We start from the raw sequence: 15,289 nt of genomic DNA on the forward strand, positions 1-15,289 counted from the left end.
GTACTTCATATTGCTCATGCGGTTGCATATTCTTAGTAGCCGCTGCGGTGACAGGGAACACAGCACAGTAATGCCAGTAAATTCTTGAGGCGCTGGCGCAATTGATGCCGCGCTTTGGTGGATTGATGTCCCCTGCACAAATCCTCTAGGCTGGACCGCGGAAAGTCTAGACTCTTGCCATTATTATTACACCCATGTTGCCACTGCGCCTTGTCACATCGTCCGATCAAGGCGCAAGATCACACGGCCCCCAAGGCGCTCACTCACACACTCAGTGGTGGTTCAGCCCACCACCCTTGCCCTTCTCCCACCCGTGAATGCTCTCCGCAATATTAGACCAGTACCTCAACCTAATCGCCTCCTGCGCCGCCGCCTCCCAATCCGCCTTCTCGAAGCACCCCTCGAGCACCTGCACGCTCTCCGCGATCCGCACGTCGTTCTCCGCGCGCACGGCGCTCAGCCCCTCCTCGTCCTCGGCCTCGTCCACCGCCTCCCGCGCCTCCATCACCTCCATCAGCAGCGCGTTGTCCGTGATCTGCGCGCTCTCGTCTTCCACATCGATCCCCTGCTGGAAGAGCAGGTAGCGCGCGCGCCGCAGCGGGTCTAGCAGCGTCTTGTAGGCTTCGTTGATCCGCGCGCTCAGCGCTTCCGCTTGGCGCTGCTTGTCGGCGCTCGCGCGGTCGGGGTGCGCTTGTGCTTGGAGCTGGATGAACTCTTTGCGGAGCTGTTTGAGGTCGGGCGTGAAGGGCGAGTTGGGTGGGGGGCCGGAGGGGAAGGTGTCGGGGAAGAGATCGTAGTATGTTTGGGGCAGGACGGTTTCTTGAGATGTCGGTTGGGATCCGGCGTCTTGACGGCGGAGAGGGGCGGTGGAGAAGGTTCTTGTCGTAAAGACAGGCTGGAGCGGAAGTCTCGCTGGTGTCCGGGTGAATGTGTTGCGGCAGCTGGCGCAGACGTAGGGTGCTCGCGAGGTCTGGAATTTTGAGACTTCCTTGAGTCCACTGCGCAGGGCGCGTCCGGCGGTTTGCGGAACGCTGGGTCGCATGATTATGATTCTCAAGAAATGGAAAAGGATTTGGGAGATGTATGTTGTATAGTATAACGAGGTGAAGTTGGCGTTCTTTGTCGAGGCAGATTTGGGATGAGAACGTCTCCCGCGAAGTTCCCATCGCCGCTCGGCAAACATACCGACGTCATTGACCCGATTGATTATACCGCCAACACAAGAACTTATTTCAATTTACATAGAAGAACGAGATCTCTATTGTTAAATAATGGGACTTCGGGCTCACGAGCCTCATACTCAATTTCTCATAAAATCATCTACCGGTCGCCCGGGTTTGATTTCTACCTCAAAGCGTATCATCTACCCTTGTACGCCCACGCCACAAATGCTCAACATATCGCTCGTCCATATGGGTTTTACATTCGTCATCTTCGTAATCGTCGTTCTCGCTCAAACGCAACAATTCGGGACGGCTTTGACGCCTTCATCTACTTCGAGGCGCCCTTGGCAAGCTCTTCAGTGGAGAGTAGCTTATCAGGCCCAAATGACATGGGCAGCAACTGCTCGAGAGTCATAACCGTGTACTTGCCCTCCTTGTCGTACATCAAGATTGGCGTGCTAGGCTGTTATATAGTCATCAGTCTCGGGCCCATCGTCTGAAGTGCTCAGGCAAGGTAGATATTCACTCACGTCGCAGAATTCGCGGATGAACTGCCTGCACATGCCGCACGGGCTCGCTGGCGGGCTGATATCTGTCGCGACGGCGATGGCGCGGAAGTCACCTGCCTTTGCACCCTGCACAGCACAATCTCGTTAGCCAGGTCTTCCGAAGTGACTACCAGACGCAGGTTGACTCACATTCTGGCAAACAGCCGTAGCGATCGTCACGCGCTCAGCGCAAGTGCCGACGGGGTACGCTGCGTTCTCGACATTCGCGCCCGTCACGACCGCGCCGCCAGACAGCAGCACGGCACAGCCGACGTGGAAGTTAGAGTACGGGCCTAGATGTCGCAGATGGTCAGTGGCCCGGCGTTTGTTATGCGGTTTTCGACAAGGCGAACTTACAATACGCTTTCGACTTTGCCTCAATGCATGCTTCCGAGAGGGTTTGGACTTCGGTGGCTGAGAGTCCGTGGATCAGTGCGGTGTCGTGGCGGGCGTGACCTGGCATGGTGGGAGCAAAGAGGGGGGAGGCGGGAATGTGTGTATTGCCAGCGTGGTCTGGTGGAAGTGTTCGCACTTTGGAGAACGGGCGTTTGCGTGGGTTTGGAAGAACGCAAGCGCGTAATTGTGAGTATGCCAGCCAAAGCCGAATCCCCGTCTCCACTCTAGCAAGACCAGGGCTTTTCATCCGTCAATTATTGATGCACAATGAAGTGATCTTCTTCCTTTCCCCGTACTAGCGCAAAGACAAGATTAACATTATCGCGCTACCGATCCTGTAATGGCGGCCTTCATGTAATACGAATCTGAAGGTTCCATAGCTTTTCGCCCAAAAAAGATTTTTTCTGGCACACAAACACCACCAACAAGTCTCCCGTTTATGTACTCCAGATCGATGCTAGGCCAAAACAGCACGGCTCCTACGGCGGCTATGCAGCAGATGTGCACATCCTAATGACACAGGGACAGATGCTCTAAACCATCTCGATATTGAGAGACGCCCGCAATAAGTACTGCGAGAGCTGAGAAGACGAGTTCTGACTATCATAAAACGAAATCTTTGGATTCTCGGTGCAGACGCCCTTGGGACTCTATTAATCTATATGCGCTCGGGTGCAGAATGCGGATTACCACGCAGCCATCTTCTTTAGGGACTCGAACACAGACGAGGTCTCGGAGATGCTGTTCGCTATGGAATTGCCGATGATGCGGAGCGGTACGTTAGGACACTTGACGGGCGCTTCATATTTTCGAAAGCCGAGACTCATATTCCTGCATCATCCTGGCCAAATATTGATCTATCAACTTGCTGTGACCTCTGGATATTGCCGTGTACAACGCGTTGTGGCCGTGCTCATGGTCAGAGTCATCAGCATCTTCGATCGCTGCTATTCGCAAAATCTTCTCCCGGCTGTCCAACGATGCGGCCACAAGTAATGCGTCATTGAGATCGACGTCCGCGCCTCGTGCCATCAGCGTCTGTACAACATGTCTGTGGCCACGACGTAATGCTGCGTATAGCGCATTCTCGAAGTCGCCGCCTTGAGCGTGAGGATCTGCGCCCTTAGCTAGTAGGATCTCCACGATTTTCTCATGGCCTGCCGAAGACGCTGCTTGCAGGGCATTTCCATAGAAGCCTCCTTGAGCGTTGACATCTGCACCATTTGCTAGTAGAATCTCTACTGTTGATTGGTGGCCTCCTAATGACGCCGCTCGTAGCGCATCCCAGTGTAAGCCTCCTCGGGCGTGGATGTTTGCGCCCTTAGCAAGCAGCAGCTGAACAGTTTCTCTGTGGCCTTGGCTTGATGCTGTAGATAGCGCGTTGTCTTTCTGAATGTCGGTCTCGGTGCATCCTTCGTCCAGAATTGTATCTACAGCGTGGGTGATGCCCAGGTAGCTAGCCATAATTAAGGCATTGTTCCATTCGGCGATCGTTATAGCCTTCTCAGGATAGTTTGTCCACAGCTTCCTAAAATCATGAAAACGAACCAAAGCTCCAAATGCCTCCGAGGTCTGATTGAACAATGTTGCAGACAGACCTCGCAGTTGCTGAGAACAACTCCCTGAGGACCTACAATGGATATCCCAGAACCAGGCGGCATAGTTGGCCAGGAAAACCTCAGTCTTGCAGTCATTGAGGTCCCACTCTTCTGCACCGAAGCGAAGCAAATAGACGAGACAGCAGCTGGCCAGAATGTCGTGTGATGCTTCCTGGTGTAAGCGGAACTTCGGCACACATGCGCGGTTTGAAACGAGGTACTCCTTCACAGAAAAGTGTGCTAGTCGCACATATTCGCTTCTCTCAAGCAAACTCGCCCGTCGAGCATAATTGTTTTCGGCCTCAAGGTCATTTTCCTTGTCGTTGTTGATGCTTTTTCCGCTGCTTGTACTTGGCCCCTCGTCGTTGTGGCTTGATGTTTCTTCGGATGAGTCGTCGCTATCCTCCTCAGTACCTTCCTCGCAAGTAGTGATCACCACGAGGCCGAGACAGATTCGCATAATGTCCTGACCGTCTCTGAGCATCTCATCATCGACAAAGTCGGGTTCTTCTCCCAAGATGATGCCTGTCACCTCGAGTAGTTCCAATGCCGTCAATGGCCGTTCTGCGAAGGACAACCACCTCAAGATCTGCAGCGCCACATCTGCATTTTCGCCCTGGTTGATTGCACAGAGGATGCGGTCGTAAGTCTCATCGAGGGTTTTCGGAAGGTTATCCAATGTGTGACGAACCTGAGCGGGCTTGACGCATTTGGCCAGGACGTCTAGTTGACATGAGGCCCACCTGAACCTATCGCCTTGTCAGTATCGTAGATGCTGGGAAGTACTGGTATGGGGGGCACTGTACATTCCATTAGCCTTTTGACCAAGTGTCTTTTCGATTTCTTCCAGGATGTTCTTGTTCTTGCTCTTCTGCCCCCTCCTCCATCCTCCAAAAGATTTGTCCTTCACAAGTCTCTCGTGAACATATGCCTGGATGTCCTTGTCGACCAAACGACTTTCAAGGCATGTTCGACTCTTCCGCGGAACAAGATCTTCTAGCGCCTCCTCGATGTCAATTTCTTTCCTGCTCGTCGAAAGCACACGTAAAGAATCATTGCCCCACCCGTGCATTTCCTGTAATGTTTCGAAGAGGCCGTCTCGGTCGCTGCACTCGTCCAAAGCGTCCAGCACCACGAAAGTCGGTGAGAGATGCCCAACCGTATCCTTCAATGCACCAAGAAGTTCGCCCTCAGAGGCTTGTCGCCCGCTCCGATCACACGCAGCGTACAGCTCGCGCACCCTGTCTGGGACCCGAGTACACTTGCTCAAGAGCTGGCTCAGCAGTGACTTTAGCAAGTTGACAGGCTTCTGCTTCTCGGCATCGTTGAAGTCAAAGAAGAAGAATGCCAGCGACCTGGCTGGATCCACGTCGCAGTACTGCTGCAAGCTCTGGATGATTCCAGCACTCAGGTACGTCTTTCCGGACCCTGGCGAGCCGTAGAGCCAAGCGAAAGGAGGTCCTCCCTCCTTCCATGATGCGTATTGAGCACCTTGTAAGTACCAATTCCCAGTGTCTGCCGTCCGGGATTTGAGAGACCTTCGCAAGTTGAAGAAAGGATCGGGGCCCGCCAACCACCGTTGAATTTTCGCTCGCGTGTCTTCTGAAGTCTTGTTAGTGTGTTGGAAGGTATTCAGGTCGGCAAAGAAAAGGCTCACGGAAGCGTGGATCCAGTCTCGACGAAGACCACGCGCAGTAGAAGGTCAACCTTTCAACATAGGCGCTGATTTCCGCATTCGCATCGCGGACTTCAGACTCTTTCCAAATGCTCCGAACACCCTTTGTCAGTCTCTTGAGCGATCTGTCCTGCGCCTCGGGGAGTATGGCAGACAGGACCTCGTTCAGCTTCTCCATCTGTTGCTGACATCCGCGCAGACACGGCTCTATCACCTTCACTTCATCGGGAGTAATGCTTTGGTTGTCGATTCCAAGCTTTGTCTTCTCGAGTACTTCCTTCAGTATGGGAAGCTGACTATCAATGTGAGCGAAAGCCGATGGCAGCTCATTGCCCTTGCTTCGGTAATCGTTCAGTCTGCTCAAAACTTTAGCGCTGAATTCGATGAGTTGAAGCACGTTTGCAATTACGCTGACGGTGGAAAGCGGGTCGCCCATGATGAGGTTCAGAAAATAGATAGAGCAAGGTCAGCCTGATCGAAGCTCCTGTGTAAGAGCTCGAGCTCTCGCGGGGTTTTATCGTTTTGGACGCAAGGCTGAGATGGGTCACAAGCGGAGCATGAGACGCCCGCGAAGGCTGAGCAGCTGTCGAGATCGCAGCCAACGATTGCCTGAGTCCCAGCTCACTTGCATGAGCACTTTAGCGACTCACATGCCATTCGACGACAGCGCGTGACGAGGCGGCAGTGCATTTGAAGGCGCCTGAGAGCTGACTAGGAGTACCGCGCTCGGCCAACCATTTCCTTGAGAAGCTCTCTCGCTCGTGCGGTGGCACCTTGAGAGGCTGCGGATTGTGTACGTGATAGGCACTGCGTTGGGACGATCCCGCAGCGGTGGAGGCGCAAGCAACATCTACCGCATGCATTCGCGTCATCCTGAGGAAAGTTCGGCGAAAGTACCGAGCGCGGAGTGAGTGAATGCACTTCATGAACGCCTCCATGGCAGAGTACCAAAAGACATAGACGAACCAATCTCCTCTTGCGCCAAGGCATCGACTGTTCTGGGCCAGCGGCTGACGAGTGCCTTCACGCTGAGCAACCTGCGCGACCATCAGCCACAAATTTACAAAGGGCCTTCGAGTACTCGACAATGCGGCGACTTCAAGGCTTCGCAAATAGGGGATATCCAATGCCAAACGATAACAGAATCTCAATTCAACCACCCTGCCCGGTATGTGGGTATCACGTAGGTATCTACAGCCTGTATCTACAGCCGCCCAAAAGGAAAAGAGAGAAAGAAAAAACAAGAAAGACGACGAGAAAGAAGAATGCATCGCGCTGCACAGTGAATCAGTTGGCCTCCGTCCATGCCCGCCTCCCCCTCTCTTCCAATTTTCCCATAAACGCATGTCATCCTGGATTCATGCTTCTAGAGCAAATAAGATCTTCTATGCGGTGGCTTCACCACCAACTGCTGGCGTTGCTGCGGCCGCCGCTTCGCCGCCTGGGTGCATCTGTGTTGAATCTTTCTTGCCCAGATCTTTGGCCGAGTCCGTCAGTGCCGCAGAATCGAGCTTCTTGCCGACACCGGGCTCCGCCTCGCTCTCGGGCTGCTCAGAAGCCGCGGGCTCGGAAGCAGCGGCGTTGCTAGGCGTGGGCTCGTGCGGCGTCTGCTCGAGCGAGCGGCGCTCGGACGCCTGCCGCGAGGCCTCGCGGTCGGTCGCCGGCTGGCTGTCTCGCGCCATCGTCGCGTCTCCCATCCCGCGCCAGCGAGCCTCTTTCTCCTTGTTGTCGCTGTTCTCCCTCTTCACGTCCAGCGGGGGGCCTTCGTGGCGCGGGAACCACGCCTCCGCTGTGCCCTTGGGCCCGGAGGCACTGTCGTTGAACATGCGGTTCATCATCTCACGATGCTTCATCACTGTTTCCGAGAGCTCGGCGTCCGGCTGCGTGCCGGGGGTGCCCGTCCTAGCTTCTGACCCGCCGCGGCGGTCGCCGTCCATGTCGCCTTCTCCGTCGTAGTCTCCTTCGTCCATGGCTTCGTCGTCTGAGATGCCGGAACTGTTAGCGGGCGCCAGCGAGCGGCCGGAGGTCGGTGTGCGGCCCTCCATCTCCGCCTTCTCCGCCTCTTTCTTCGCGTGCACTTTGCGCAGGTTGTTGGCCGAGCTCACACTACGCATGTCGGGGCGGCCATCCTTGCGGATCAGGATGCCGTCTGAGTTACGGATTGGCTTCGTGCGGGTCTTTTTGCTCGCCGAGTTGGGGTCCATGTCGTTAGCCATGGCGTATGGGTCGGCGTTGGATGCTACAGGGGTCGCAGGGAACTCGTGCTCGTGTCCGGCCGCGAAGGGCATCCCGTGAGGCGGCACTCCGTGGTGCATCGCAACATCTGCAGGAATCTGGCGAGCGACTTCCGATGGGGAATATGCATGCTGGCCCGCATGATGGCCGTTAGTCGCGGGCTGCTGGGCATAGCGTTCTCTCCAGTCCGGCGTGATCTGGACGTGTTCTTGCTGAGGCGTTTCTGCAGCTGAAGATGGGTGATCCGCAGTGCCTGAGCTGCTTCGTCCGCCTCTTCCTCGTCCACCACGACCACGGCCGCCCCGACTCCCACGTCCACGTCCGCGGCCGGTAGTGCCAGTGGTGTTATGCTCGTATCGCCCGGCAGCACCTGCTTCACCTTCAGCTGGTCGCCAATGCTCTTCCGGTTGCCCCGTAGATGTTATGAAACGGTAGGAATTCGTCGAACCCTGACCGGGCACTTGCGAGGAATGATACTGAGGATGTGGTTGCACAGGGACCTCTCCAGACGGAATGCGTGGTCGTGCGTGAGCTGGATCGACGCTAGCGGCCTGCGAGTAAGGCGATTGGTGGTGCTCGTCGCCAAAACTGCTCCTGGGCTTTAAAGGTGCGAGCTTCGGTCGCTTCGGCGAGCCTGGTTGAGACGAGTCGTGGTGCTGGTGTTGTTCGTCCAGGGCACGCTTAGGGCCTTGGTTGACATTCACCGCCGCCCAGCCGCTGGGCTGAGCGTCTGACTCGGGAGGATGGGATCGCAGCGGGTGACCGTGAGCTGGTGGAGGACCTGTGAACGAATCTGCAGGCCGCCATCCGGACAGAGCTGCGGGTGGAGGTAGAGGCTCTGCCGCTCGGAATCCAGGCGGGCGAGCGGCTGGATCACTGGGGTTGGGCGGGCGCTCATGTGCGACGTGGACGCCGGGTGCAGGTTGAGATTCAAGGACAGGGCCAGGCGGAGGAATTGGTTGTCTACCTTGGTCTGCCGGGTGTGCTGCGCCTGGGCGAATCGCTGGTATAGGGTGGCCTGGGGGGTGCTGGGGTTGCTGCGAGCGAACGACATCGTAAGGTGGCTGGTCTGAACGTGACGGTGCTGCCTCAGGCGGAGGGCCTGGCGTGAGACTTGAGCTTTGGGTCTCGAAGCGCTTCAGCCTCTGTTTCATGAGCTCGATCTGGATTTTGAGATTGTCGACTTCGTTCGCTTTCGTAGTGACATTGGCTATCTGGTTGGCCAAGACCTCAACGTCGGCAGGGTCATATCGACCAGGATCCAAGGCCTTGGGTGCAGCCGGCCTCGCGCGCAGCTCGTTACGCATGTCTTCCATGACGCCGATGACCTGGACCATTTCGTGCTGCATGCGGCCGACCGTCTCACTAATGCGGGCGATGTCCTGGTGGTGGCCCTGGATCATGTTATAGTTGAACGACACCTGCTGCTCGAGGCGAGTGAGCACATGGTTGAGCTCGACCTCGGTGGGCGGGCGGATGGCCTGGCCATGCTGCGGCTCCGGTGCGCCCATTGACGAAACGCGCGAGTGGGCGTGCGAGGGAGGCTGTGAGTGCGAGGGTGGTGGCGCGGCGTCCCTATAGGCGGCGTCCCTGGTCGCCGGCGTGGTTGACGATGGTGCGCCTGCTGCCTCCGCGACCCTCTCCGTCTCCATGAGGGGGATTATGCCATGCGCACACGGCGGGGAGGCCCAGTACTAATGCTCAAGCTAAAGGGGAGAGCGCCGGGGCAATAAATGCCAGTGGTGTATACAACGTTGACCTTGGCGGGCCACAGGGCGTCGATCGCTGGGAGATCGTCAGTCGCGCGTTTCACTCGAATGCGAGCAGCGCGCCCAGACGAAACACGCCTGTGCCTGCACTCGGGGCCGGGGGGACTCACACCTGCTGCGCGGACGGCTATCGTCGCACGCGCACAGAGATGGCAGCAATGGGAGCAGGCGCAGGGCGGCAGGCAGGAGATCTACGGCGCAAAAGAAGCATCGAAAGATCGAAGGCAGAGGGCGGACGGCTGGAGCTTCACGCGGAAAACGCCGGGTCTCTATACCTGCAGAGCCTTAACTCGTTCTAGCTACTAATGTTTAAGGGGACCCGGCGAGCCAATAAATCACGAACCGCGCGCGGCGAATCACAGCGCCCGTTTTTTGCTTGGGCTGATTAGGAATCCCCAATAATAATTGCCCCAACGGCTGGCCGGCCATTCCTTGCACCCGCCTAGCGCGATGTGGCAATCTACGGTTGGACCCAAGGCGATCGGCTAGCTGGCGCTCCTTGCGCCCTCACTACTGATGACATGCTATATTGGCCCTGCTGCGATCCTGCGAGCCATCCGCCGCCGCCGCCGCCGCCTGTCACGCCGCCCGCCCAGCGACGTCTGCGAGTGGCGATGCCCGCGCGCCTCACACGCCGCCTGCAGGGCCAAGCGAGCGCGCATTCGCACTAGCCTCTACGTACACCAGGTATCTGAGGCGTGTAGCGGGCGTGTAGCGGGCAGTGGGCGATGACAGCCGCTCTATCTCGTCGGTCGACGCGGCACGCTGGACGACCAAACCTTCCGCCACGCGTGCAGGATGCGAGCCAGCGATAAGAGGCAAGCCGAGGGCAATAGCCTGCAATAGCCTGCCGTCCAGTGCCGCCGCCGCCACATCCTCGTGTAGCACCAGCGGCCTGAGCTATACGAAATGAAAGTCTCCGCGCTGCGAATAATCTCCAGTCTCTACTAATCTGTGACACGGGCGGGGCCGTCACAGACGCTGCTCGTAACTCTGTCTTCCAATACTCCCTAGCGTGGCGCACAGCCAGCAGCCAACAGCTCGCTGGGCTCGCGGCTCCTGCACTCACCGCATCGAGTCGCGCATACGGTAGAGAGAGCTCCATAGCTTTGTGTCGTCCTGCCTGCGGCTGCCTCGAACAGCAAGGCGCATGGCATTTGTTGGTCACGGCACGTCACCATTGGCTGTGCAGCAGTAACCGCGAGCGGGGCCTATGCAGCACCGTGGCGTTCTGGACAGGAAGCACTGGCCTCGGAAATGAAAGATGGGGCCCTGATTGCTCTTGCGTGCACTCCAGCTAGGGCTGCGGCCGGCCGAGGGAATGTACGCTTGTTAGACGAGACGCGATGTAGGTAGATGAAAAGGCCCAGCACGCAGCAAGCCGATCCATGTCGTCGAAGGCAGCGTGCTGCTCTGAGACCGCATGCCGCTTGTCTCAAACTCGTTGCGAACCGCCGGTGTCAAGCCGCAGCAGAAGGTTTGCAGGCTCGCCATGACATGACACCAAAATCAGACTTTGCGCCTTGAGGTATTGTGCGATCTGTCAGAAATTGGGATCCGATTTAGGCCCTCCCTAGCGCGCTATAGAGTCCTGCAGCCGAACAACGGCGGAAGCCGATTCCTTGGAGATACACAGAAAGTGTACTGGATGGTACCGCTCTGAGCTTGCCGGCCTGATCGCTCTGGTTGGTCTGTGTTCACTCTGGCACTCGAGAAGCTTTACACGTGACGGCCTGCGATCTTCGGGCACGAGAACATCGCACCAGGGTAAAGGGTGATCGGCACTTCAGTTGTGTGATCGCCTCTCCACCCTCAACCCCAACTACAAACCTGCCGTAAATCTGAGTGGCAGGAAACTTTGCAAAGTTTAGAGAGTTTCACTGGCGCGCGTGAACAGCTGGCCCCTGTATACCGCGGTACCCTTTTGTGGCACATCGCTACTGGTCCGCGCACTGCCGCACTTCGCTACGCGTAAGCGATGACCAGTATAGCGTCCATGGCGCTGACTCTCACAGACATGTGATCGGAGAATACGTGTTGAGTTATATTGCAAAGTGTCACTAGGTGATCTGGTCAGACTACTGTCAGGGTCGCGGTCAACGTAAGCAGCTTGCAGCGTGCAGCGTCTGCGATCTCTGTACTACTCGACGCACAGCAGTAAGCACCGAATTGCCTGATTCGATTGATGCACCGCCTCGAAATCATGCAATATCCAATAATGGTACAGACACCTTGCCCCGGGATTCAGGCGTGCAGCATTCTTCAGAGTGGGCCGGCTCAAGTTTCTCATTAGGTACACATCTGACATCGGCGAGTCCAGCCACGAAGCAGTCCTGGTTCGCGAACGCCATCTTTCAAGTATTTGGATACTGTACACGTGTGCAAGCGGCTTTGCCGCAATCTCGGATCTAGCATTCCGTTTGGATGGGCTGAGGCACTGTCGAGACTCTTGTAGTGTACTCGAGTATTTCGAATATAGCGACGACGTGAGCAAGACCCCGGTGGATAATCTACATCGTAGCCTAATACCCTTGTGCTTTGACCGAGTAGGTACCTTGCCTCACCGTTTCGGATTGAAAGGCTTGCATTTGCATGACATCTGTGCCTGAGGCAGCCACGCGTCGTGGATGGACGACTAGCATGCAGCTAGATATCTACGATAGCACGAATCGGCTATCTTGCGTGAGAAATACGATAATGGTTGCATCACACCATACGGGATTCAGTGTCAGCTACAAATCAAATTAATCTGGACACAAGCAATTGCTACATGTCATGCGATAGCTGCTTTACAGAGAGTGGTACGGCCGAGAATGATCTTTTCGTCAGCAAATTACGGCATCTCGGCAGCTCGGCTCGTCAATTTCATCAAGCGAGATATTTCGCGTGAAGATGAATTTTCAGAAGTCGGTAGTTGATAAAGTGGACACTTGTTAAAATCCGGACACTTCACAGTCAGTGCTTGTAACGAAAGAGGGATCAGCAAGCGGCCGTGATCATCACCAAGCTAACTTTGAGAGAACGCAGCAGCGATATGATCAGGGCGCAGCCCCAGCCCAGAACGCGGGTGGGTTGCAGATAGCAGCTTCATTGCAAGAGCGTGTGCTACGACCGCTAAATCATTATACTGCCTACTTGACAGCAATGAAGCCCACTCCCCTCCTGGCCTTTTCGCAAGCCTTCTTCAGCTTCTGCTCCTCGTCATCCGTCCACTTGACGCTCAGCTGATCCCACTTTTTGACCTTGTACTCCTGCTTGAACTTGGTCTGCAATGCTTGCATCTCAGAAAGCTCGCGTGGGTCGCCGGAACCAGAATACACGATGAACGCAGTGCACGGGGGCAGCGACTGGTAGATCTCGCGGATGTAATTACCCGTCTGCGATACAACATCGGCCAGCGGTGTATCTGTGCTGGAGGCTGTAGCCGAGTTGCGCAGGGCGTCTGAATCCACAGCCTTGCTGCGGTTCCACCACCCTTGACGAGCCTCGAGCTCCCGCATGCGCGCCCAGATATAGTCAACGCCGTCTTTAGGCATGGTCTCGCCGGATTCATCGCCGGCAAGCGCTCGTTTGACGCCTGCGACAACTTCGTCGTCGGTCTCGCAGCCGATTGCGAGCTTTGCCTGTGAACCGAATCCACGCATTGGTTCGCCCCAGTCTACTACAGCTCCTGTGCGATGCTCGTCTTCACCGACTGGGTTGACTTTGTCCCGCTTGGGCCTGATGGCACGTCCGAGGCGCCTGAAGATGCTTTCGCCAGAAGCCTCAGATGTGCCCCACGCCTTACCCCTCTCGCACTTTTGCTTGACCAGATCCAAGCAGGCCCGCGCATCCTCAACACTGTTGTGGCCGGTTGAGCCAGAACCTTTCTGGATTTCGCGAGAGAGATACTTGCTGCACAGCCATTTCAGAGAAGACTTGAGTGGTGGACCTCGAGGATGAGGGAAAAGCAGCGCCGTGTCGATGATGAAGGGGTGTGTGAGATGGAGAGCATTGAGATCCGAGTTCAGACTGTGGCCGATCAAGATGGATTGCGGAGTCAGTATTGAGAGGAGCTTCTCCTGAATATCCCTTAATGTGGTAGTGACGCCCTCGAGCATTTGTGGCGTGATGCCAGAGTATTGTGTCAAATAGTTGGTGACGGGGTTATCGGGCTGCACGAACTCGTCCAATACGACTTCTCCGTCCCAGTCGATGATACTGATACGTGTGAGACTGAACTCCTGCGGTGTGACGCCTTCAGGCGAAGTGATGCACATCTCACAGTCCATGGCCAAGACCTTTCGGCCGAGAGTGAGAGAGCCTTTTTCGATTTGATCTTCTGGTGCTTCACCGTCAGACAGCTTGCTCACTCCTGCAGTGTCGACCCAGCCGTCTTCTGTCGTTTTCTTATCAGCCTGCCTTCTCTCTGCTTCAGCCCGTCCGAGATCACGGTCTTCGGTGAAATGGGCTGGGTGCATCACGTATCCTTCGTCCATCAGCTCTGCAGTGGTGGCTAGGAGTTCTGTCACAGGTGTCCGTTTGTTCTTCCAATTGCGACCCTCAGGAGGCGGTTGCGGACCTTTGCGATTCTTCTCTTCCTTTGTTTTCGGTATCGGCGCAGTCAGCATAGATGCAAGTGGAGAATGCATGCGAGAGTTGCGATCATCGCCAGGAGTTTTCACCGGCCATAGGTGATCGAAGACTTCGCCGATAGGGACTAGGGGTGCTGGCAGCCGATCTTCGACCAGCTTGGTAGGATAGTAATCATCGGGATTGATGTTCAGTTTGCGACGCTTCACGGGCTCAGCCTCGGGCTCGGCCTCTAGCTTTTGAGCCATGGCCTGCGGCACTACTGAAGGATTCACGGCAATGTCTGTGCCTGCGTCGGCGGCATGAGATCCACCAAACAGTTGTGTACCGATGGAAGTGCCATTTGATTGTTCCTGCTGCTGCTGGACTGGCTCCTCTTTTCCATGCTCTCCTTCAGTGTCCTCCTTTGGCGAGGCATCAGAAGGCTCCAGAGATATTGCGCCGTTGAACATGCCAGCTTCCAGACCAGGTACCATCAATGCGACCACTTTGCGCACGTTCGAGTGGTGCTTGATGGAGCACCACTGAGGTGCTGTGCCATCCGCAAGCAAATAAAGCACCAGATTCTGCAGATCGTGGATCTTCACGAAGCTCTGCAGCCTTGCGTGCGCTGAATGCCCAATCGAAGGGTAGTTGCCTTTCTCTTTCGTCGGAGCCTTCTTGAGCTTCTTCGATCGCTTGGATCCAGCAACTTCCCATCCGTCGCCAGTGTCCAGATCCTTCGGCTCTTCCTTCGCTCCGTCTACTGTTGGGCTGTCGGCTGTGGGTGATGCGCCGTTAAGACGCGAAAGAGTTTGGCCTACGCTGGCATGGCTGAGACTCTCGTAGTCTTCTTGCGATCTCTTGCGTTTCGACATCCTGGTGGTGTGACCCCGCGAGGAGCTGTACTGTGCGGCGACCAAAAAGTCGAGATATCAGAAAGGCAATCTTGAGCTTCTGCGACTCGCGCGGCAGTAAGCGCGCGTCTGTCCCGCCTCCGACGACCGCGATTGGACGACGTCACGTTCGCGCTCTTGGGAACGTCTAACAACATCATCACTTCGTCCGCGATGTATACCTTGACTTAACTTGTTCGAACAAGTATCTTGCTTCAGCTGAATTACAGAATCATGACAATGCAGTATGTGCCGGCGGCGCTGAAAACGGATCACCATCGTTCACCCATACAATTGAAAGGCATCGTCGAGTACAATTGTTCCGCTCCATGAGAGGTTGCCGAGGCATGCTATGGACGAGAACAGGATCGCAGACTGAGTCCATGGTTACTGGATCCCTTCCGCCATATATCTCTTTTCGATTCTTGAGGATTATCGACCCGTGTGTTGACAGCCCT

General features: G+C 56.1%; 5 protein-coding genes across 5 annotated transcripts; all 5 read right to left on the bottom strand.

The window, feature by feature from the left end:
• Positions 1-271: 271 nt before the first annotated feature.
• WHR41_07665 (uncharacterized protein) lies at positions 272-1,042 on the bottom strand (the record flags this gene model as incomplete). Its single annotated transcript, XM_069376269.1, has 1 exon — positions 272-1,042. One exon carries the CDS (start codon positions 1,040-1,042, stop codon positions 272-274), a length of 771 nt encoding a protein of 256 aa, XP_069226600.1.
• Positions 1,043-1,230: 188 nt separating this feature from the next.
• On the bottom strand, positions 1,231-2,261 carry WHR41_07666 (uncharacterized protein). Its single transcript, XM_069376270.1, has 4 exons — positions 2,069-2,261; positions 1,862-2,004; positions 1,694-1,798; positions 1,231-1,626 (listed from the first exon to the last, which is right to left on the bottom strand). The coding sequence occupies exons 1-4, from the start codon at positions 2,172-2,174 to the stop codon at positions 1,492-1,494; spliced, it is 489 nt and encodes a 162-aa protein (XP_069226599.1). The 5' UTR covers positions 2,175-2,261; the 3' UTR covers positions 1,231-1,491.
• A 647-nt stretch (positions 2,262-2,908) lies between these two features.
• WHR41_07667 (uncharacterized protein) lies at positions 2,909-5,816 on the bottom strand (the record flags this gene model as incomplete). Its single annotated transcript, XM_069376271.1, has 3 exons — positions 2,909-4,454; positions 4,512-5,307; positions 5,363-5,816. The coding sequence occupies 3 exons, from the start codon at positions 5,814-5,816 to the stop codon at positions 2,909-2,911; spliced, it is 2,796 nt and encodes a 931-aa protein (XP_069226598.1).
• A 949-nt stretch (positions 5,817-6,765) lies between these two features.
• On the bottom strand, positions 6,766-9,267 carry WHR41_07668 (uncharacterized protein; the record flags this gene model as incomplete). The annotated part of the gene is made up of 1 exon (XM_069376272.1): positions 6,766-9,267. The coding sequence occupies one exon, from the start codon at positions 9,265-9,267 to the stop codon at positions 6,766-6,768; it is 2,502 nt and encodes an 833-aa protein (XP_069226607.1).
• Positions 9,268-12,515: 3,248 nt separating this feature from the next.
• WHR41_07669 (uncharacterized protein) lies at positions 12,516-14,847 on the bottom strand (the record flags this gene model as incomplete). The annotated part of the gene is made up of 1 exon (XM_069376273.1): positions 12,516-14,847. The coding sequence occupies exon 1, from the start codon at positions 14,811-14,813 to the stop codon at positions 12,516-12,518; it is 2,298 nt and encodes a 765-aa protein (XP_069226606.1). The 5' UTR covers positions 14,814-14,847.
• Between the last annotated feature and the right edge of the window lie 442 nt (positions 14,848-15,289).

This window comes from Cladosporium halotolerans, assembly GCF_011745625.1.
Source record: "Cladosporium halotolerans strain TM138-S3 chromosome Unknown Sca34, whole genome shotgun sequence".
NCBI lineage: Eukaryota > Fungi > Ascomycota > Dothideomycetes > Cladosporiales > Cladosporiaceae > Cladosporium > Cladosporium halotolerans.